Source organism: Megascapheus bottae, chromosome 17 (assembly GCF_031878675.1).
Source record: "Megascapheus bottae isolate mThoBot1 chromosome 17, mThoBot2.hap1, whole genome shotgun sequence".
NCBI classification, from domain to species: domain Eukaryota; kingdom Metazoa; phylum Chordata; class Mammalia; order Rodentia; family Geomyidae; genus Megascapheus; species Megascapheus bottae.
Window position 1 is genome coordinate 33,998,448 of NC_143525.1, and position 21,964 is coordinate 34,020,411.

Consider the following 21,964-nt stretch of genomic DNA (forward strand, 5'->3'; position numbering starts at 1 on the left):
TTTCTATTCCCTCCTTGTGCCCAAAGTGCAGACCAGGATCTCTTAGCTGGTGGGAGCTAAGAGAGGGGAAAGAGGCAGGGGTAGTTCCCAGCAGAAACCAAAGTTAGAACCCCAGAGCAGAGCAGGAATCCAGAATGACGGGCAGTCACAGGATGACGCAGGGAGGCCGGCTGTCGGTGATCTTTTCTAGGGGTTCCCCGTTACTGGCTCTCCGGATGGCCTCGATGAGCTAGAGGGCAGGGGTGCAGAATGGGATGTTGGTGCACCCACCGCTGGGGTGAGGATGTCCCAGAGGGTCCTCCCCGATGCTGCAGATACTCACGTCTTTCTCGTAAGGAAAGCCTCCATTCTCCAGTTTGGAGAACACCAGCTGTCCATTGATCTCAATTTCAAAGGCCCCTGAGGAGGGAACAAAGGCATGAATGAATGCTAAGAGCAGGTAGAAGTCAGGATCAGGCTTCCTTCTAAGGAAATGTCTCCCCACCTCCTTACTTATCGCGGTCAGCCCAGGTACCTAAGGGAGGTCTCCGCGATGGGTGTTCCTCCCCTCCAAGCCTAGGGAGGAGTGTCAGTTTCCCCCTTCAGGCCTCCCCTAGACGGGTGGGTCATCTGTCCTGGGGGCCGGACATCACCGCCGCCACACGCACAGCAGCCAGCGCTGGGGTTAGGCAGTAGGAGGGCTGCGGTCTGGACCCCAGAACGGAGTCAGCAGGTGTCTTGCGGACTCACCTGTCCCTCCTAGGCGCGACTCGATCTCGATGCCCGGATATTGCTCCTTCACGGCGCTCGCCAGCTCCAGGTAGGTCGCCTCGAAACCGCAGGGTTCGCTGCGGAGAAGATGGGGGGGATGGGGGTGGGCTGGGGCCCCGGGGCGCGGCCTCCCGAGGACCGACCTCTGTCCCGCCCGCCCGCCCGGGGAGCAGCAGGGCACCCCCAGCTCCAGCAGCTCACCAGTACTCCACCACGATGCGGACCCCACTGCCCGGCTCGGCCTCCCCGGGAGGGGGCGCTAAGGACGCCTCCCCCGGCTCCCCACTCATTGCTGCCAGCTCCGCTCCGGCCGCCGCTTCCGGGTGTGACGCGGCGGACACGTGACGGGGCGGGGCCGCGCCGGGCGCTCGGGCTCCCCCTTCAGGCGGCGTCTGGTATTGCGCTCGAGTTTTCTTTCTTTCTGCGGCCGCGTGTTTCAGGCTGGGCTGGGTGAACCGGTTCAGGTCTCCCGGCCTGTGAGTGCCAACTTTCCCCGGGTCTGGAGAACTTGGTGTCCTTTCTTGATCTCATGAACTGTCTTCGATTGCAAAGTCCTTACCAGTTGACACAGAGTAAATACGCGGTCAGGCCAGGCTCCACTAGGGATGGGAAGGGGATGGGAATGGGGTGGCCTGTGGTATGAAAGAGCTGCCTTTCCGCGCAAACACGGTGGGGGCACATTTGTTTATTTAATTTGCTGTTTGCTTATTCAGTGCCCATACTGAGGCTCGAACTCAGGTCCTGCTCACTCTGCCGCTTGAGCCCCACCTCTTCCAGCTTTTCGGTGGTTCACTGGAGATGAGAGACCCTCAGACTGCCTGCTCGGGGTGGCTTGGAATCATGACGCTTGGATCTCAGCTTCCTGGGAAGTAAGGATCACAGGCGTGAGCCACTGGTGCCCAACTTACTGTGGCATTTTGTTTGCTTGCTTGCTTGTCATAGGGCTTGAACTCAGAGTCTGGACACTGTCCCTGAGCTTTTGTGCTCAAAGGTACAGCACCACCTCCTGTTTTCTAGTGGTCAATTGGAGATAAGAGTCTCATAGCCTTTCCAGCCTGGGCTGACATTGAACTGCAACCCTCACTCAGGACTCAGCCTCCTGAATAGCTATGATTCCAGGCATGAGCCATCAGTGCCTGGCTAGAAGTAGAATTGTTGGTTGGATGGTAAGTTTATGTTTGAGTTTTCAAGCATTTGCCCAATTCTTTTTCAAAGCGGCTCCACCATTTTACCTTCCCAAGGACAATATAATACACGAGAGTTTGTTTGTCCATATAATTAGCAATATTTTCAATCTGTTTCTTTGGTAACTGTTCTAGTGGGTGTGAAGTTGTAGGTATACTATTGTGGCTTTAATATATCTCTAATCACTAATGTTGGACATCTTTACATGTGGCAGTTAGCCATTCATATATGTTACTTGACACATCTATTCTTTATTTTGGCCTACTTTTGTGTGTGTGTGTGTGTGTGTGTGTGTGTGCATGTGTGTGGAGGGTAGGAGTGGGGATGCAGGTTAATGTGTGTTTGCTGGTCCTATGGCTTGAACTGAAGACCTAGGCTCAATCCCGAGTTTCTTTTGCTCCAGGCTAGTGCTTGACTACTTGCAGCTTTTTTTTGTAGTTTATTGGAGTTAAGAATCTCACAGACTTTCCAGTCTGGCATCAAACCATGATCCTCAGATGGATTACAGGCATGAGCTCTGGATGCCAGGTTTTTTCCTAGTATTAGTTGGGTTGTATATTCTGGTTATAATATCCCCACTAAGATGACTTGCAAATAGTTTCTTTCAGTTAACCTTTTTTTCTTTTTCTCTCAGTAGTGAATATCGACCTCATGGTCTCAGCTGTACCACTAAGTGTTATGTTATATTCCTCACTTCCTCTTCTTTTCCTTAGTTTTTTGAAGTGCTTTTTTTTCTTTTGGTGTGTACGGTACTGAGGTTTGAATTCAGAGCCTGCAAGCACCCTATTCCTTAAGCCATACCGCCAACCTGAAGTGAAAACATTTTAAATTATGATGTGTGTGTGTGTGTGTGCGTGTGTGCATGCCTGGACTAAGTGGGGCCTTAAGCTATAGCTGGGCTTTGGTTTTTTTTTTTTTTCCATCACTGCTGTTGTTCTACCACTTGAGCCATAGAGAGCCACAGGTGAGAGTTTCTAGGATTTGTTTGCCTGGGCTGTCTCCAAACCACAATCCTCAGATCTCAGTCTCCTAAGTATCTAGGATTTCAGGCATGAGCCACCAACATGTAGCCTTTTGGTGTAAGTATGTGTGTCAGTACTGGGGCTTGAATTTAGGCTTAGAGCTCTCAAATGATTTTTTTTTTTAATTCATGACTGGTTCTCTACCACTTGAAGCATTTCTCTCTCTCTCTCTCTCTCTCTCTCTCTCTCTCTCTCTCTCTCTCTCTCTCTCTCTCTCTCTCTCTCTCTCTCTCACACACACACACACACACACACACACACACTTACATACAGTTTTCTTTAGGTCTGAGTAGCTCGTGCTGTCCATCTGAGCCATGCCCCTGGAAGGATATCTCCAGTCTAGCTCTTTTGCTGGTTAATTGGAGATAATCTCATGGATTTGTCTGCCCCAAGTTGGTTTCAGACCTTGATCCTCAGATCTCAGCTCCTGAGTAGTTCAAATAACAGGCATGAGCTACCTGAACCTGGCTTCAAATGCATTTAATACAAACTAAAACTCACACTTTTATTGAGCATCAGTAGCTCATTCCTATAATCCTAGCTACTCAGGAGGCTGAAAACCTGGAGTGTCTCAGTTTAAAGCCAGCCCCAGAAGAAAAGTTTCTAAGGCTCTATCTCCAATTAATCAGCAAGTAATCAGATTGGAGACATGGTTCAAGAGGTATAGTACCAGCCATGTGAGACCGAGTGCTCTGAGTTCAAACCAGCACAAAGAAAAAGGATTCCTTTTTGTCAGTCCTGGTAAACACACACACACACACACACACACACACACACACACACACACACACACCCCTATACATCCACACAATCTCAAGACAGAACAGTTCCTTGTCTCCCAGAAGTCCCAGTGTCCCCTGCTTCCAGTCCCCTCCTAGCCCCATATCTGTTACCTCACCCCTCCAGAAGGTTATAGACAGGAACTCCTATAGTACCTGGCCCTCTAAGTGGTTCAGCCTTCAAAAACCATAAAGATCTTTCCAAAGTGTGGACCTGCCCACTCTTTTTGGTGCCTCTGCTTTAGGCCCAGATTGAATCTGTAGGGTCTGGCCTCTGCCCACCATTCCGGCCAGTCTGGACAAACAGGATGGATGGCTCTGGTACCTGGTTTGTAGAACAGTCACCTGAGGGCTTGTCAATACCTTACATTCCTGAGCCTCTGGAGCTGAAGAATGGCCCAAAGATCTGTTTTTCTCCTCAGCCCAAGAGACTGAGAGTCTGGTGTTCCCATGCCCTCTTTGAGAAGCTCACTGTGCTTTTCTCCATGCCTGGGATTCCTGCCCAGGCTCACCTGGGAGTCTCTTTCCCCTCCCACCCCACTCAGCCTCTGTATTCCACATCTCCTCCTATTTGGGCTTTTGCCACTCTCTCCCCAGTCACCTCTTTCCTAGTGCAGCCAGTTTCCTCAGCTCAATCCTTACTTCAGCAGAGAGGTGACTCCCTAGCAACTTGTGAGTCACTCTCCTGGCATAATTGCCATCAGTCATTTCATATTTGGGTGAATCTTTAAGGTCAGTCTCTCAAACCGGGTTTCAAGAGTGTAGGGGCGGGTCTGTTATGGCTGCTCACCTCCATATCCCTAGAACCAAGCAAGAGACTGACATTATGCTAGGTATGTAAACAGTTGAACACCAGAATGAGTGGGTTGTCTGTGCCTTTGCCCAAGCCATTCCTTGATCCAGGAGGCCTTTGTCTCCCCCTGCCCCCCACCCCCTTGCTTGGCCTACTGGTTTTTCAAGGAAAACTGGGGAAAGTTGGGTTTGAGGCCGCTCCTCGGAGCTCCCCACGGCCCCCCCAGCAGTCCTCTTATCTCCCCGTGGATTGTTGATTTTCTCAACTGTCACCCTCCTCTAGCTGGAAGGCGGCCGCTGCCTTTGCCTTTGATCTTGGCCTCCCAGCCCCTGTTCCTGCTCCCCGGTGCTTGTTTACCGACGGCAAAACCCCAGAGCTAGAGTTAACCGCTCGAACAGGGCTCCCCAGCACCTGGGCTCCAGTTTTCCCCAGACGCCCGCGGCGCCTCCCGTCGGGAACTGGGCTTGGAACCCCCTGCGATTTGCGAAGTGGAAAGTGAGAACCCCAGGCTTTGCTCGGAAGGGAGGGAAAAAACCAAATAATAATAATAATAATACAAAGAAGCAGAAAACAAGGCCTGGTGCCTCGCCCGCGCCCTCGGCCCTGGGGGTGGGACCCGGGCAGCCGTCGGGCCCCCGCGCCGGGCCCAGGACGCGGGCGGCCGGGAGGCGGGGCGTGGCAGAGGGGCGGGGCCGCCGCCCCGGCGTCTCCAGCCCCGCCCCCTCCAGCCCCGCCCCCACCCTCCCGCCCAGGTGAGTCGGGGCTCCCGATCCTCTCCCCCCGCCCCGTCCCCCGGCACCTGCCGCGGCCTTCCCCAGGCACCTGCGGCCGGGAGGGCTCGCGAGGGCAAAACAACCATCCGGGTGGCCTCCCGGCCCAGCCTCCGCCCCGCGCCGCCCGCCCCGCCCCCACCTGCCCGGGGCCTGGGATCTGGAATCCGGGGCTCCCTCCTCCTCCTCCTCCTCCTCCTCCCCCTCCTCTTCTTCTTTCCCGGGCGACGTCTCCGTCCAGCGTCGGGTCACTTTGCTGTCACCTGTGGAGACCAGGTATCTAGGGAGGGAGGAAGGGGGGGCCCGGGGTCCAGCCTCCCCTCCGAGGCTCCCCCAGGTACCGGGGCGCAGATCGGGCTCCGACGACCTGCTCCGACCCCGGCCGCCCCGGGCAGGGCCGCAGGCTGCGTCCGCCTCGGGGCCGTCGGGGGGCGGGGGGCGGTCGCCGGGCTCCTTCCTCGCGCAGTGGTGTCGGTCGCGGGGCGGGAGCCGGGGGGGCCCCGGCCGGGGCCCCCGGACAGGTGTCCAGACGCCGCCCGGGGGCCAGGGGGGAAGCCGAGCGGCCCCCGGACCTGTGGGGGGGTCCGGGGCGGGCCGGGGTCGCCCACCGCCTCGTTTTTCTGCCCCACCGGCTCCCCACCTCGAACACACCCGACTTCCCGCCGAAAACGGGCCCTTCCCACGCCACGGAGCAGAGCCGGCGGGGAGGGGTCCCCGGGACTCAAATGAGGGCGGCGTGGAGGAGGTAAAGGAGCGGGGCTCCGCGCCGCTGAAGCTCCACGGTGCCACCCCGTGTTCTCGGGAGAGCGGCTCCTCCTCCTGCCCGACCTGCAGGCCCCGGGCTGTGGACGAGGCGGAGGGGCGCGCTGAGTGAGGGGCCTGGGGAGCGTGGGCAGGGGGCTCCCGGCGTGACGAGGCTGGGGACACATCCCAGGTTGGAGCCCCGAGACACCTGTGGGCTAGGTGGAACTGCCCCCAACCTATTGCACCCCAGGAATACACACCCGCCGGGATCTAGGTTAGCAACTTGGCCTGGACTCTGCTCCCAGCTCTCCCCTTCATATCCTACTCTGCATGCGTGTGTGTGTGTGTGTGTGTGTGTACTGTGTGTGCTGTGTGTGCTGTGTGTACTGTGTGTACGTGCACACACATTCCGGAAGGCAAAATAATGATTAACTTCACTTTAACATTCTTTCCAAATTAAACTTTAAAAGAGCTGCCCCCCTTCTCCTATTGGAGGGAGGGAAGGACTGGGCGGGGCCTTCCTTCAATTCCTGATCATCTAGGGGTTTCCTTTCCTTTCTTTCACCCCAGCCATGTGCCCCCAAGTGGTAAACTATCCCCTGGAAATCCTGTTGGGACCAGGCCTATAGTACTGGGCCAGATAGGGAATTCCTGCCACTGAGACCCCTAGGCTTTCTCCTGGGCCTCTGGGTGCCCCGTCTCCCCCACCAGTTCTCACTCCCCCAAGTAAGGAAGGTGGCCTTGTTTTCTGTTGGCCCCAAACACTGGGCCTTGCCACCTGCCCTTGGGCCTGCCAGGTGGGGCAAGATTCAGGAAGTAAACAAGGCAGCTATGAGGGTAGGAAGAAGGGTGGGGCTGGAGCAGCTGGGGCAGGAGAGGCAGTCTGGGAAGCCATGGTTTAGAGCTGTGGCATAGCTGTGGCATGTGATTTGAGGGTGGGGATTTCTCCAACAGAATCTTTTTTTTTTTTTTTTTGCCAGTCCTGGGCTTGAGCTCAGGGCCTGAGCACTGTCCTTGGACTTTCTCAAGGCTAGAGCTCTACCACTTGAGCCTCAGCTCCACTTCTGGCTTTTTTTCTATGTATGTGGTACCGAGGAATTGAACCTGGGTCTTCGTGCATGCTAGGCAAGCACTTTAACCACTAGGCCAAACTCCCAGCCCCCCAACAGAATCTTTGCTGAGGTCCTAGTATGAAAAGCTAAAGACCTCTTGTCAGAGAGGATCCCTCTGTCCCAGCCTCACCTCTGGGCCTGACCTTCCGCTCCCCTGCAGCGTGGGGAGGGTCTGAGATGGACCTCAGCCAGGAATCAGTCAGCAGTCCCCATGCCAGACTCTAAATCCACATCTTCCCCTTTGAATATTACCCTCATCACTGTTGGTGTCTCATTCTGGGGAAGGGGAGGCCCTCTTAGAAGCCCTTGCCCCAGTTATCCCTGAAATGGGATATTAAAGGTGGGGTATCCCTGGCTTGTCGTGTGCTGAGGCTAGGAGGTGGGTGTCACCTCGGAAGACCTTTCTCTGCCCTTTTGGGCTTTTTTTTTTTTTAAACTCCATTTTTACCAAGGAATCGAACCCAGGTCTTCCTGCATGCTAGGCAAGCACTCTACCACTAGGCCAAACTCCCGGCCCTTTACTCCATTTTCTGACTCCTGTGGCACCCTAAGGTCTGGAGAGTGTTAGGAAGTTCATCCCCAGGCTAATGAGAGACAAGTCTCCTGGATCCTCAGGGTGGAAAACACAGGATGAGAACCTGGCAGACCCCAGGCCGAGAGTGGGGAGCTCTGCGTGCTGCCTGGGGGTGAGAGAGATCTCCACTCCAGTGGGACTGCAGTGGGCAGACTGCAGGTGGGACTGGTCTCACCTGGCTCAGGGTGGGAGGAGGTATGATGTCAGAGGAGCTACAAGCCAGTCCTCCTGCCCATCCTACATATCCCCTGGCCCTCCCCTTCCTCCCAGCCTACCTGTGGGTTGAGGATTTGGGAGTGGAGGGCAGAGGCCCGGTTGTTTGTGTTTCTCCTGGGCCAGGAAGTCTTGTGGGTGAGTCAGGGTTGAATGGAGAGCCTGGGGCAGAGGTGTCCCCGCCCCTTCCTGACTCACCTGTCTCCCCCCCCACCCCAGCCCTCATGCCCTGGCATAGGGGACAGGTGCCTGCCCCATCCCAGCAGTGGGGTGGGTGGGCATTGCTAGGTGTCCCAGGCTGCCTGGTGGTCCTATCTGGAGAAGAATTGCAGGTAGGGGCGGGTCTCCAGGTCACAGCATCTCACACAGGTGACCAATGCTGTCTCTCGGCTCTGTGGGCATCGGTGCCCTTTCTCTACTAGTTTTACTTGTCCTAGGTGTCCCTGTTTGTGAGTACTAAGACATGGGAGCCTGGCAGGGGTACCCGATGCTGTCAGAACACGGGGTGGTAAAATGGGTGCACGGTAATTTGACACAAAGGCCCCAACACAATGTGAAAGGGAGCCATTTGGTGTCAGTGTGGCAAATCCAGGGAGGCTTCACAGAGGAAGTGGCTCTGAGCAGAATGAGGAGCCTGGGGTGGGGTGGGGGACCACATACAAGGTTTAGAGGCTACTGTGGCAGCAGACTGCAGGGTAGGCCTTTCCCTCCCCTCCAACCCTCTTGCTTGCTGTCTTTCGTTGCCTCCCTCTCCTCTTTCTATATCAGTCGTCACTTGCCAGGTGTTGCCACACAGGCTTAGCAACTGCACCTCTAGCACCCCACACCAGGAGGCAGAAGGAGTGGTCTTTGCCCTGACACCGAGGGCTGAGTCCAGGCATCTGTGAGTGTAGCCAGGCATATGGCATGGGACCCTCTCAAACTCTTGTCCTCAACAGCTCGGCTGGAGGAAAAGCACCGAGTCCAAACCTCACCCAATGGGGACACTCAGTGCTTCCTTCTCAGGGCCTCCCGGTCCCTTTTTATAGAATGGGTTCATCCTCTCCTCTGAGGATTCCAGGAAAACCCAGCCAGAGGGAAGCAGTGGCAGCTCTGAGTGACAGCCGTGTGGAGTCCACAGGTTAGGGGACAAGGGCTCAGAGCGGGCACCAGGTTGTTCATCCATCCCCCATTTCCCTTCTCCCTCAGATGTCATGGAGCTGGATTTGTCTTCACCTCATCTCAGCAGCTCCCCAGAAGATGTGTGCCCAGCTCCTGGGACCCCTCCTGGGACTCCTCCGCCTCCAGATGCCCCTCTTTCAGGGGAGGTGAAGAGGTCCCAGCCCCTGCTCATCCCTGGCAGCAGGTGCGATGAGGTGATGGGCCTGGGGAGGGGCAGGTGGGGGAGGTTAGCCCTGGCTCATGCGCAGATGCTTCCTTTCCCTCCCCATTTGTTTGCCTTAGGAAACTTCGAGAGGGAGAACTCCAGGCCACCTCTCTACCATCCATCCCCAACCCCTTCCCTGAGCTCTGCAGTCCTCCAGCTCATTCTCCCATCCTCGGAGGATCCTCCAGTGCAAGGGGACTGCTCCCCAGAGATGCCAGCCGCCTCCACGTGAGTCGCCTGGGATGGGGCATTCTGGGCCTGGGCAGACGTGGTGCCTTTTGGTCAGGGGTCTCTGAGAGCGCAGGAAGGGAAGTAGCACTGGGTAGCTGTGGCCTACACTTGTAATCCTAGCTAGTCACGAGGCTGAGATTTGAGCATGGGAGTTTGAAGCCAGCCTGGGCCAGAAAGGACTGTGAGATTCCTATCTGCAATTAGAAAAAGAAACCAAGACATGAGAAAGGGTATCAATGTCTGTGAAGTAATGCACCTTCTATCTGGTGAATGTAATGTAACCCTTCTATTAATTACAATAAAAAGTATATGGAAAAAAAAAGAGCTAGAATTAGATGCCTGGTTCAAGTGGGGCCTTGAGCAGAAAAGCTGAGTAAGAGCTGGATGTCTTGAGTTCAAGACCCAGTACTGCCACCAAAAAGGAAACAAAAGAAAGAAAGGAGCAAAGAATCACCCTTTCCCTGCCCCAAGTCATTTCCAACTCCTGGGGTGTAGGTAGTGAAGGTGTACAGCGAGGACGGGGCCTGCCGGTCTGTGGAGGTGGCTGCTAGCACCACAGTGCGCCATGTGTGTGAAATGCTTGTGCAGAAAGCTCACGCCTTGAGCGATGAGAACTGGGGACTAGTGGAGTACCACCCCCAGCTAGCACTGGGTAAGTTGGGGTCCCAGGAGCCGAGCGAGCTGGGAGGCTGTGCCTGACATTCGGGGCCAGATTTGGTTATTTCCCATGAACCCATGCGTCTTTGTTTTTGTTTTGGCTCTTGACCCCAGAACGGGGTTTGGAGGACCATGAATCTGTGGTTGAAGTACAGGCAGCCTGGCCTGTGGGTGGAGACAGCCGTTTCGTCTTTCGGAAAAACTTCGCCAAGTATGAACTGTTCAAGAGCTCCCCAGTGAGTGTGTATGAGGGGGTCTTGGGCACAGGGACATTCTGGGTGTCCAACCCGTGCCTTTGATTCCCTGACCCCTGACCTTTCTCTGCTCCAGCACTCCCTGTTCCCGGAAAAGATGGTCTCTAGCTGTCTGGATGCACACACAGGCGTATCCCATGAGGATCTCATCCAGGTGATGGGTCCCCCACTTCATTGTAGTAGCAGCTTCCCAGAATGGTCCAGTGCCTGTCCACCCCAAAACCCTGTTACTCTCCTTTGTATGATTTTCTAGCCTGGCATCCCATGGCTCAAAGCTATAATCCTAGTTACTCAGGAAGCTGAGATCTGAGGATTGTTGTTCAAAGCCAGCCTGGGCAGGAAATTCTGTGAGACTTCCTTTTGTGTGTGTGTGTGTGTGTGTGTGTGTCTGTGTCTGTATTTCATGGGGCTTGAATTCTGGGCCTGGGTGCTGTCCCTGAGCTCTTCAGCTCAAGGCTGCTGCCCTACCCCTTGAGCCATAGCCCCACTTCTCATTTTCTAGTGATTAATTGGAGATAAGTGTCTCACTGTCTTTAGTCCCTGGGCTGGCTTTGAACCACAGTCCTCAAATCTCAGCCTCCTGAGTAGCTAGGATTACAGGTGTGAGCCACCTCGTCCAGCTGTGAGACTCTTATCTCCAGTTAACTACTCATAAAAGCTGTAAGTGGTGCTGTAGCTCAAGTGGTAAAACACTTGTCTTGAGCAAACGAACCTCAGGGACAGTGCTCAGGCCCTGAGTTCAAGCCCTAGGACCAGGGGGGGGGGGGAGGCAGGACACCTCCTTCACAGGGGTCAAACCACCACCCTCTCCTGTCTCAGAACTTCCTGAATGCCGGCAGCTTCCCAGAGATCCAGGGTTTCCTGCAGCTGCGGGGCTCAGGCCGCAAGCTGTGGAAACGCTTCTTCTGTTTCCTGCGTCGCTCAGGTCTCTATTACTCCACCAAAGGCACCTCGAAGGTGAGGTCTGGAGGCCCCATCCCTAGCCCTTTCCCCTCTGCCCTGCTGCTCCTCCTACTCCTGTGGGGTTGCTGCCCCTCATTCATGCCCTCACCCCCCTCCACCCCTGCTCAGCTCACCTCTCCCAGGGGGTGGCAGGAGACCCCCGTTTAAGTTAGAGTATACTTCTATGGTTGCTGTGTGAACATGGGTCCTTCCCCCTCCCTCTCTGGTCTTGAAGCCTCACTTGGCTGGCGAGGGGAGGAGGGCTCGTATTGAGAGATGGCACCTGCTTATACCAAGTTCTGCTCCCCTGTGCTGCTCAGGACCCGAGGCACCTACAGTATGTGGCGGATGTGAACGAGTCCAATGTGTATGTGGTAACCCAGGGCCGAAAGCTCTACACGATGCCCACGGACTTCGGCTTCTGTGTCAAGGTGATCACAGCTAGCCTGGCCTGCCGTGGCGTGGGGGATGGTGGGAACTACATAGGCCCCCAGGATCTTACCTTGGGGTTGTTTTTTTTTTTTTTTCTTTCTCCAGTTCTGGAGCTTGAACGCAGGGCCTGGGCTCTGTCCCTGGGCTTTTCTTACTCAAGGCTGGCCCTCTGTTTTAGCCACAGCACCATCTGTGGCACTTTCTGTGTATGTGGTACTGAGGAATTGAACCCACGGCTTCATGTATGCTAGGCAAGAACTCTACCACGAAGCCACATTCCCAGCCCTTCCCTTGAGCTTCTGAGCTCTCTTTTAGGGACCTTAAACTGTTGGAAATGCCTCGGTCCTGTCCTGCCCCGTGGATTTTCTGGAGATCTGATCCCAAATGCAGATCTGAGATCAGGCTATTTCCTCCCCATCAGCCCAACAAGCTTCGAAATGGCCACAAGGGGCTCCACATCTTCTGCAGTGAGGACGAACAGAGCCGCACCTGCTGGATGGCTGCTTTCCGCCTCTTCAAGGTGAGACTCTGAGTAGGGCAGGGCGCCCAGCACGGAGGAGAAGACCTAGCTGTCTCTCATGAATTCTACTGAGTCTTCATCCCAGCCTCAGGAAGCTCCCCTCCAAGGCAGAAACAGCTCTGCTCTTGGGGTGCCCAGCTCCCCCAGGACCCCTTGACCTTGGGTCCTCTTTGTCTCCCTGCCCTCAGTATGGGATGCAGCTATATAAGAATTACCAGCAGGCCCAGTCTCGCCACCTGCGCCCATCCTATTTGGGTTCCCCACCTTTGGTGAGTGTGTATACAGTGGCATTGGCAGGGCGACACCCCAGCCCTAGCCTGGAGCAGCCGTCCTGAACTCTGCCCTCCCTGTTCTGTCCCATCTCCAGAGGAGCGTCTCAGATAATACTCTGGTGGCTATGGACTTCTCGGGCCACGCTGGGCGCGTCATCGAGAACCCCCGGGAAGCTCTGAGCGCAGCCTTGGAGGAGGCCCAAGCCTGGAGGGTGAGGGGAGCTTGCGCCCATCTGCGTGTCTGTGGGGACATACCTGGATCTCTGTGGAGTTGGGAGAAGGAGGAGAGCTTGGGGAGACCCCTAGCTAGGGGTTGCCAAGGCAGCCCTCCCAACCCTGTATCCCCTACCTCTCTGCAGAAGAAGACAAGCCACCGCCTCAGCCTGCCCACCCCGAGCTCCAGCACAAGCCTCAGCGCAGGTGGGTGATGCCCTCAGGTTCCTCAGTGTCTTTAAGCATACCAGTCCAAGGACGGCTGTCTCCTTCCCCAGCTGACAGCCCATGTGTTCCCTCCATCCCAGCCATCCACCGCACCCAGCCCTGGTTCCATGGACGTATCTCTCGGGAGGAAAGCCAGCGGCTCATTGGGCAGCAGGGCCTAGTGGATGGGTAAGAGCCTGGCCTGGCCCATCCTTTACAGAGACCCTGGGGCAAGGCACAGTTATGCATGCTCGATAATGCTGCCTGATTTCTCCAAAGCCTGTTCCTGGTGCGGGAGAGCCAGCGGAACCCACAAGGCTTTGTCCTGTCCTTGTGCCACGTGCAGAAAGTGAAGCATTATCTCATCCTCCCAGTGAGTAGCTCCCTCCTTCCCAGCCGTCTCCGCTTTCTGCAGGACTCCCAGCAGCCTGTTCTCTTCAGCCCACTCACAAGGAGCTCCCTGGCCCATAATAAGTCTCCTGATTTTCCCTGTGTAAGAAGTGGGAACCTCGGAGCTAGATATGGGAGGCAGAAGCAGGAGGTACAGCCTCCAAAATAAGATGAGCATTGTCAGGCCCCAAAGGCTCAAGCCATTGGCTAGATCTGAGGATCACTGTTCAAAGCTAACCCGGACAGACTCATCTGTGACTCTTAGCTCCCATTAACCAGCAACAAAAGCAGAAATGGAGATGTAGCTCAAGTATTAGAGCACCAAGTTGAGTAGAAAAGCCAAATGAGGGGCTAGGAATGTGGCTTGGTAGTAGAGTGCTTGCCTAGCATGCATGAGGCCCCGGGTTCCATTCCTCAATACCATATAAACCGAAAAAGCTGGAAGTGGTGCTGTGGCTCAAGTGGTAGAGTGCTCGCCTTAAGCAAAAGAAGCTCAGGGACAGTGTCCAGGCCCTGAGTTCAAGCCCCAGGATTGGGGGTGGTAGAGTGTACATGAGGCCTGGGATTGAATCCCCAGTAACCCAAACACATGTGCAAAAGAAAAAGTAAAGGGGGTACTGGTGGCCCACACCTGTGAGCCTGGCTGCTCAGGAGACTGAGAGCTGAGGATCATGGCTGGAAGCCAGTGCAGTCAGAAACAGCCCCTATGACACTCTTATCTCCCGTTAACCACTTCAAAACCAGAGGTGGAGCTGTGGCTCAAAGTGGTAGAGCGTTAGCCTTGTGTAGAAAGAGCTCAGAGACAGTGCCCAGGCCCCGAGTTTAAGCCTATGACCAAACACACAAACAACAGAAAATCTGGGAAGCTCCAGCCCTGCCCCAGGAGGCAGCCCCTCAGCCTGGAGCTCCGCTGACCTTCTGTCCTCGGACACCCCCAGAGCGAGGATGAGGGCTGTCTCTACTTCAGCATGGACGATGGCCAGACCCGCTTCACAGACCTGCTGCAGCTCGTGGAGTTCCACCAGCTGAACCGAGGCATCCTGCCCTGCCTGCTGCGCCACTGCTGCACCCGCGTCGCCCTCTGAGGCCACCTGAGCGCTCTCAGCTGAGGGCAGCTTCGCCACAGCCCAGAATTCAATGAACTGGGACAGTGCTGAGAGTGGGAGGGGCTTTCCCCTTTAAACCTTTGCCTTCATCAGGCAGAACCCCCCCCAACCCCTTACACACACACCCACCCTGTCCATACCCCCCCAACCCCTTACACACACACCCACCCTGTCCATACCCCCCCAACCCCTTACACACACACACACACCCTGTCCATACTCATCCTTTTCCTCAGGGCAGACACTTGGGGGGGGGGGCACCTCTCCCCACTGTGGAGTTCCTGGGACATAATGAGAGAAATGGGTACCACCCAGGTAGTCTCATACCCCTTCCTGTGTACAGACTAAGAGGCCAGTTGATCTACTCTGTTTTATACCAGTGACAATAAAGATTATTTTTTGATAAATTCATGGGTTCTGTTTTGGCAGGAACTGAACCAAGGAAGGTAGGTTCCGGTAAACACTTGTGACTCTGTTCCGTGGGCACATCTGGGTCAGCCTGGGCACGGCAGTCTTAGTTATCTGAGAACTTCTGGTACCTAGTATGGGCCTTGGCACAGACTGGGTACCCGATAAAGAATGGGCAGCAAAGGACTGTCATTGTGATTTCCTGACAGCCAAGACCTGCAGGGATGACTAGACAGGGCCCAGAGTCTGGAAAGGAATTGAAAGAAAATAACTTGTTCTCAGCAGGTCCCCTCCCTCCCAACACTTCTGTGCATCTACACCACCTCCAAGACAGGACAAGCCCTTTTGCAAGCCCCTGCTCTCCCTCCTGTCCACTCACCACACTCCCCCGCCCCACAGCTTTCTGTTCTTACAGGCCCATAGACATGGACTTTTTATCCCTCAGCCCTCCGACTTGTTTTTTTCTCCAGACCCACCTTCAGCATCGGAGGGATCTTTCTGAAGTGTGAACCTGCCCACTGTTCAGTCCGTCTGTGGTGGAGCGTTTTATAGTTTGAGCTCCTATCCTGATAGGCATCTCCCACTGGCAACACTGAGTCTCCTGCTCAAATTAGAGATGGAACGTCCAACCAGGCATTATTTTTGCCAAGACAGAAGCAAAAGCAAACACAATTCTGATTCCTTGGATCCAGTTACAATTTATCAGAAATGTGAGGGACATTTGGGGCCACAATGAGGAAATCCAGATTGGGAAACTACAGACCAGATAACCCAGTTTCTTCCTTAATGACAATAACTTACAAGAAAAGCAAAGATGGGAACTCCAGATTCCAAGAAATGTAGACAAATGTCAACTAAATGTGATATGCCGACTTTACATGATTCAAACCTAAACTAGCTGTAAAATACATTCATTACTGGGGGAAGTTCAAACTGATGAGATATTTGATGGCATTAAGAATCATGGTTAACTTTTTGAGGTGCAATAACACTATTATGGTTATGGCTTTGCCTGTATGTGTGTATGTGCATGCATGCCTGTGTGTGCCAGTGGTGGGGCTTGAACTCAGGACCTCTTCCCCTTGCTCAGCTTGTTTTTGCTCATGGCTGGCACTCTACCACTTGAGCCGTACCTCCAGCCAAACATACAGAGGTGTGTTTGTATAGGTTGGGAGCTCACACCTGTAATCCTAGCACGATCTCAGATCTTGCTGAGATCTGAGGATCACAGCACAAAGCCAGCCTGGGCAGGAAAGTCCATGAGACACTTATCTCCCATTAACCACCAGAAAGTTGGAAGTGGCATGATGGCTCAAAGTAGTAGAGCACTAGCCTTGAGTGAAAAAGCCTAAGGGACAGCACCCAGGCCCCGAGTTCAAGCCTCATAACTGACAAAAGGAGAACTTCTCTTTAGGCTTTGGAGACCCAGAGCTCCCCCTTTTCCCAGGTGAGGACAGTCCCTTCCCTAGAGTCATCACCCCATTGTCCTGGTGGACATTCTTCTAGGAACGGAGGATTGGGGCAGGACATGGGGAGGGCTGGAATTTCAACCCAGGCCTGAGCACAAGGATAAGCATGTTCTGCTGTCAAAATGGCAGACTTCTAGGTGGAACTCCCCAGCCTCAATGGAAAACTTGTGACCTGTAGGGAGTCCTCCCTGGAGAGTCTTTCCTTTTCCCTATGTCCGTCCTGATCTTTGCAGGCAGCTTGTCCTGAGATGACCTTGATGGGGACCAGCCTTTGCCATGAGCCCTGGAGCCAAGCTCAGCAACCCTAGGCATTCTTGGGTAAGAAGCTTGGAGTCAGGCCTGGCAGACCAAGGAAGGCAAAGAGGAGGCCCTCCCTCCAACTCCAGCCTGGAACCTGCTGGGGACCTGACACAGCCCAGGTATGAGAAAGCAGCAGACTTGGCCGCTCTTGGCAGCACTGAGAAAGGGACTGGTATAATCTACCACTGGCCATCTGCCATGGTTCCCAGAACCATCCTCACTGCTAGTTCCAATCGCTTGGCTAGCGCTGGCTATGTGGCTGGCCATAGATGCCTGGAGCCACTTGTCAGGGAAGGGGGGCCAGGGTTCCAGACTGGAATGACAGAGACAAGGTCAAGCAAGATAAATCATCTTTTAAGCATGCCCAGGTGTTTAGGCTGCGTAGAAAAAGAACCCAGACAAGTCCTCTTATGTCGATCAGCTAATCGATCTCCCAATGACACCGAAATGGAAAACGGAGGCTCAAAGAAAGTGACCTCTTGGGGTCACAGAAGGAGTTAGGGAGAGCCATGCCAGGCTCTCTCCCAGTGGTGGGTTACAGCTGGACAAGACTCCCCAGCTCTGAGGAGGAGGGAACCTGCTGTTCCACCTCCAGAAAGCCCAGCATGAGGGCCGGGATGTAGCTCAGTGGCAAAGCGCTTGCCTAGCAAGTGCAACGTCCCGGGTTCGACCCCCAGTACTAAAAAAGAAAAGGCAACAACAACAACAACAAAAAATAGAGTTAAAACAAAACAAAACCAACCAACAGAAACCACAGCATGGCCTTCTGAGGCCACAGAGTAGAAGGGACTGCTCAGGACAGAAGCAGAGCTGGGTAATGAGGCCGCGGTTCTGAGCGGCGGAGACTTCCATGGGGAAGGCAGGGCCCGGACCTCTGCTGTTACCTTGATTTACAGGGTTATTAAGCTAGGCGAAGGTGGACACCATCTAAGTAAGAGCTGAGCTGGGGGGGGGGGTGATTCAACATCCGCAGAGGCCAGGCGGTCGCGTGTCTCCACCGCCAGCCGCCCGCCGGCACGCAGCGTGGAGCGGGTCCCGCCCGGGAGCCGAGGGTCGGCGCTGGCTGCGCCGCCAACCCCGCCCGCCCGTCGGCCCAGCCGCGCGGCGGCAGTGACACCTAGCGGCCGCGTCGGGAAGTGCGGGCGCGCGCGCGCGCTCCGGCCGCGCCGCTCGAGGTTCCCGGCGGAGCTGCGAAGCGGGCACCCCGGGGAGAGCAGCCGCGCGGCGCCCGCCGCCCCCATGGGGCGCTTCCCCGGCCCCGCCCTCGTTTCCTCCCGGCCAGCGAGCCCCGGGAGCTCCGACTCGCCCGCCGTGCCCGGAAGGGCGGGGCGGGACGCAGCGGGGGCGCTGGGCTGTGACCCCCGCGGTTTCACTTCTGGATCCCTGGGCGAGGAGGCTGGGGGGTCGCGCGGGGCCCGGGACCCCCGGGGTGTCACGCCACGAACGCCTCCCTCCGCTTGCCATCCCCCCCCCGTGGGATCCCCCGCACCGCCCCCTCCCCGGGGCTGGGGCTCGCTCCCCGCCCCGTCGGGGCTGCCGACCCCCGGGGAGGCTCGGGCGGCGTGGGCGGCCGGGGGAGCGAGCTGTGAAGCCGCAGGCAGGGGGGAGGCTGCGGGCTGCGGAGCTGCCGAGCTGTTTCTCAGAAGTGCAGCTGCCCTGCCTCACCCCCCCCACCCCTCGGCTCCCACCTAGCCCTGCATCCCGTCCCCTCTCCCCCCACCATCCCCTACTGGCCACCCCAGCACCTGCCCAGGAGCCCCTGGCTCTGGGATGCGCACCTGGGCACTAAGGACCTGGAGAAAGGGAACGGACCACGGTTCAGCCCCAGCCCCTAGGATCCACGCTGGGATCTGAAGGTCACAGGACAAGTTAGGACAATGACAATGCACCACCATCCCCAGGGCTCCTGTCTCCCCTGGTGCCTGAGTCTGGGGAGCAGAGAAGGGCCAGGACGCCTCCTCTTCCCGGTCTTGTGTCGGGATTTGGTGGGTGGGAATGTGTGGAGCAATGCCATTGAGGACAAGCGCTAAAGTCCCAGCCGAAGGAACTCCAGATTCAGGGGGAAAAAAATAATCAAGGCCCAGAAAGGGAAAGTGAAGTATTGGGGATCACCCAGCAAGAAGGAAGGCTGGGATGAGAACCAGGGAACCAGAGCCCACAGGAGGCTTTACCAGTTCAGACTCCCTCTCCCTCTCTCTCTAGCACGCCCTCTCTCTAGCTCTCTCACACACCACTGCTTCTCAGGAGTCGATGAGAGGAAGAGCTGGGGGTGCTGAGAAAGGAGTTCCAGTGGGGGTGCGCTGGGTGGCAGGAGGAGATGACACCTGCCCACCTGGTTCCAATCCACCCTCCACCCCCAGGGCTGTGGTTTATTTGACTAGGCAGCTCTTCTGGGTCAGGGGGCTGAGAGGGGGTGAGGTGAGGTGATGGGAAAAGACTGTTTAGGGGCTTCCTGCCCCCTCAGCTCCCTAGGTAGGGGTCAGATTATGTCACTCACAGACCTTCTAACCTCCATTCTTTCCACTGTGGAGTTCTTTCCTTGGGTTCTGTGGCATGCTATTCTGGGGGCAGGTCTGTTATTTAGGGGGCAGGGAGGCAGCTGCAGACTTCACAGGTCAAGACAAGAGTTAAAAAACAAAACCACAGCAGATTCAGCACCCTGTGTCCTTCAGGGACTTTCCATGACACCTTCCTGCCCCCACTCCCCCAAGCCAGGGAGTTCCTCCCTAGAGGGCCTCCCTGCCCCAGGTGCAGTGGCTTTTGGCTTTTATGCAAACAACCGACTGCCAATCTGCCAGGGGAAGGGAATGATCCACAGCCAGAACTTCTGCCTGGGCAACACACACACTGTACCCTCCTTCCCTCAGGCTACTCGAGGCCTTCCTGAGTCTCTCCTCCACCCTTCCTCACATCTGGGATCCTAAGGGATGGGGACAAGGGAAAGGGACGGAGTCCTTTCCCTGCCAGCCCTGGGTGACAGTTGCCGGCAGTTGGATGCCTCCTCAGCAGCCTGTATGACTGGCTTGGGGTGTTGAGTGATAGGGAGGAAGAGGAGAAGGAGGAGGAGGAGGAGGAGGAGGCTGCAGGTGTGGAGAAGCCTCCCTTGCTTGGGCCCACCACCCTCCAAAGCACCAAATTGGGTTCCAAGAGCTAGGAAGCTATCCTCCGGCTTAGAAGGGAGTGAGGCTCTCTCCTCTGTTCGTTGCTAATGAGATCAGGGTCTTCCTGTCTGCTTCTTTTCCCTTTTCCAAACCCTTGAAAGCTGATAATCAGCTGGGAATGGGGAAGGCCACTTTTGAGTTATGTAATGTTAAAAATTACAAAGGCAGGCGATGCAGCCATTCCCTTCTCCTGGTTCTTGATGTGGAAGGAGTGGGGGAAACCTGCCTGAGGTTCCTCAGATGCATGGAGAGAGTGTTGCACACAGAACCAGAAAATACTGCTGATCACAGATTCCAGAACCTTCTCCTCTGGCCTCTGCCACAGAAGAGGACAAATGTAGCGTGCTTTAGACAAAACTGGGCAGAAGGCCAGACCATCTTATAAACTCTGGCACTGTTTAAGAGAGACCACAGACATACGAGACAGCAAGACAGCAAAGGGCCCCTTGCCTAGCTTTCCCCAACATCTGGGATTTGGGCCTCTGCATATCTACAGTCTATCTGACAGGCCTGAGTTTACTGACAGCAATTTAAACTCAGGGCTAGCCTAATTTTCAAGAAGACTAAGGAAGGGGGAAAGCAGTGCTGGGGGAATGGGGAGATACTGCACTTGGTATTTTAATCTTTCAGAGTCCAGCCTCTCCCCTTCTTTCAGGCTCCCCATAAGTGAGCCCTCCTGTGGGGCCTGGGAGCCTGTGGGACCCGCCAGCACAGGCTCCGCTGGGGAGCTGCTTTATTTCAGTAATGATTTCATTGATTTTAATCCCTGGACATAAGTAATGATTCCTCAGGGGGCAAATGAAGTCCCTGCATTTCCTGACAGCAGAAATGACAAATGATAGGCATGTTGCAGAACGAATTATGAACCAGGATTTTTTTATTTTGGTTTTCAGGATGAAAAACCCCCCAACAAAACACAGTAAAGACACTTTTGATAGCATCCACAGGCGATTGCAGCAAAGAGGTCAGCGTACTAGATTCTAAGGTCATTTTCATGAGAGAGGGGACTGTACAGGGCTCTGGCTGGCTCTGGGCAAATCTGCAAAGCAGGGAGAGACACTACCAGGCAGGGTAGTTTCTGAGAAACACTAATGGGAAGCAGAGGTTGAGTGCAGGCTGCATGGAAACTACTAGGCAAGGGCCCTTTCCTGCACTCCTGGGCCACAAAGCCACTCAGAGCTCTAAACCACCTTCAGTTCCTACCTCGTCATTCTGCAGACAAGGGTCATCCACAGACCACACGTGTAGTGGCTTTGGCAGCTCGAAATTTAAAAATAAGGTATGGTTTTTTCCAGTGGCCAAAATGATCCTTCTTCAAAGCTCGTAGCCTTGAGAACCTGAGCATGCAAAAACCACAGTCTGGGGAAGACATGTCTGCTTTTTAAATGATCTGCTAATTCTTTGCAACCCACAGTAGTTTGGTTTCTGTGAACCCACAGAAGCGAGCCCACCAGGAAGGGCCTTTTCTGCTACTCTGGAAAAGTCCTGTATCAGTGAGTCATTTGCAGTGGGATCAGTCATTTTGAAGGTTGCCTTATCTTCCTAACATGTGGAAACAAGTATTCTTGGTCTTTTTAAGAGGTGAAGGGGCAAAGCTAAACTTTTTACAACGGATGAGTGACAAGAGATTTTTGGACAAGGTGATTTGTCACCATGGAGATTTTCTGGGGAGGACTCAGTAGACAATGCGTGCACGCACGCACGCACGCACGCACGCACGCACGCACGCGTGATAGTCCTGAGGCTTGAACTCAGTGCCTGGGCTGCTGTTTTGCTCAAGGTTAGTGCTCTACTACTTGAGCCACAGCTCCACTTCTGGCTTTTATTTTTAAGTGGAGATAAGAGTCTCACAGACTTTCTGCAAAGACTGACTTCAGATTGGGATCCTCAGATCTGGGCTTCCTGAGTAGATAGGATTGTAATTGTAAGCTTGGCTAAGAAAACTCTTTTTTTTTTTTTTTTGCTAGTTGTGGGGCTTGAGCTCAGGGCCTGAGCACTGTCCTTGGACTTTTCTCAAGGCTAGAGCTCTACCACTTGAGCCACAGCACCACTTCCAGCTTTTTTCTATATGTGTGGTGCCGAGGAATCGAACCT

The 21,964-nt window shown here is 55.0% G+C and overlaps 2 protein-coding genes across 3 annotated transcripts; one reads left to right on the top strand and one right to left on the bottom strand.

Moving 5' to 3' along the window:
• Positions 1-92: 92 nt before the first annotated feature.
• Positions 93-4,478, bottom strand: Mien1 (migration and invasion enhancer 1). Its single transcript, XM_090350774.1, has 5 exons — positions 4,338-4,478; positions 952-1,304; positions 730-827; positions 323-399; positions 93-229 (listed from the first exon to the last, which is right to left on the bottom strand). Exons 2-5 carry the CDS (start codon positions 1,038-1,040, stop codon positions 146-148), a joined length of 348 nt encoding a protein of 115 aa, XP_090206900.1. The 5' UTR covers positions 1,041-1,304; positions 4,338-4,478; the 3' UTR covers positions 93-145.
• Positions 4,479-5,500: 1,022 nt separating this feature from the next.
• Grb7 (growth factor receptor bound protein 7) lies at positions 5,501-14,631 on the top strand. 2 transcript variants are annotated; one of them, XM_090350773.1, is made up of 15 exons: positions 5,501-5,575; positions 9,131-9,287; positions 9,386-9,536; positions 10,035-10,191; positions 10,311-10,432; positions 10,527-10,604; positions 11,270-11,407; positions 11,713-11,823; positions 12,246-12,344; positions 12,533-12,613; positions 12,712-12,828; positions 12,976-13,036; positions 13,138-13,225; positions 13,316-13,409; positions 14,365-14,631. In XM_090350773.1, exons 2-15 carry the CDS (start codon positions 9,136-9,138, stop codon positions 14,509-14,511), a joined length of 1,596 nt encoding a protein of 531 aa, XP_090206899.1. In that variant the 5' UTR covers positions 5,501-5,575; positions 9,131-9,135; the 3' UTR covers positions 14,512-14,631. The 2 variants fall into 2 exon arrangements, with proteins under 2 accessions (XP_090206899.1, XP_090206898.1); XM_090350772.1 differs by having other exon boundaries at positions 13,316-14,456.
• The last annotated feature ends 7,333 nt before the right edge of the window (positions 14,632-21,964 follow it).

Bases quoted from the DNA above. Each gene is read 5' to 3' on its own strand.
- Grb7 (XM_090350772.1), top strand. From the start codon at position 9,136: ATGGAGCTGGATTTGTCTTCACCTCATCTCAGCAGCTCCCCAGAAGAT. The intron at 10,433-10,526 runs GTGAGTGTGTAT...TCTCTGCTCCAG, and splicing joins AACTGTTCAAGAGCTCCCCA to CACTCCCTGTTCCCGGAAAA. The intron at 13,037-13,137 runs GTGGGTGATGCC...CCTCCATCCCAG, and splicing joins CAGCACAAGCCTCAGCGCAG to CCATCCACCGCACCCAGCCC.
- Mien1 (XM_090350774.1), bottom strand. From the start codon at position 1,040: ATGAGTGGGGAGCCGGGGGAGGCGTCCTTAGCGCCCCCTCCCGGGGAG. The intron at 828-951 runs GTGAGCTGCTGG...TCTTCTCCGCAG, and splicing joins CGCATCGTGGTGGAGTACTG to CGAACCCTGCGGTTTCGAGG. The intron at 230-322 runs GTGAGTATCTGC...CCTGCCCTCTAG, and splicing joins GCTTTCCTTACGAGAAAGAC to CTCATCGAGGCCATCCGGAG.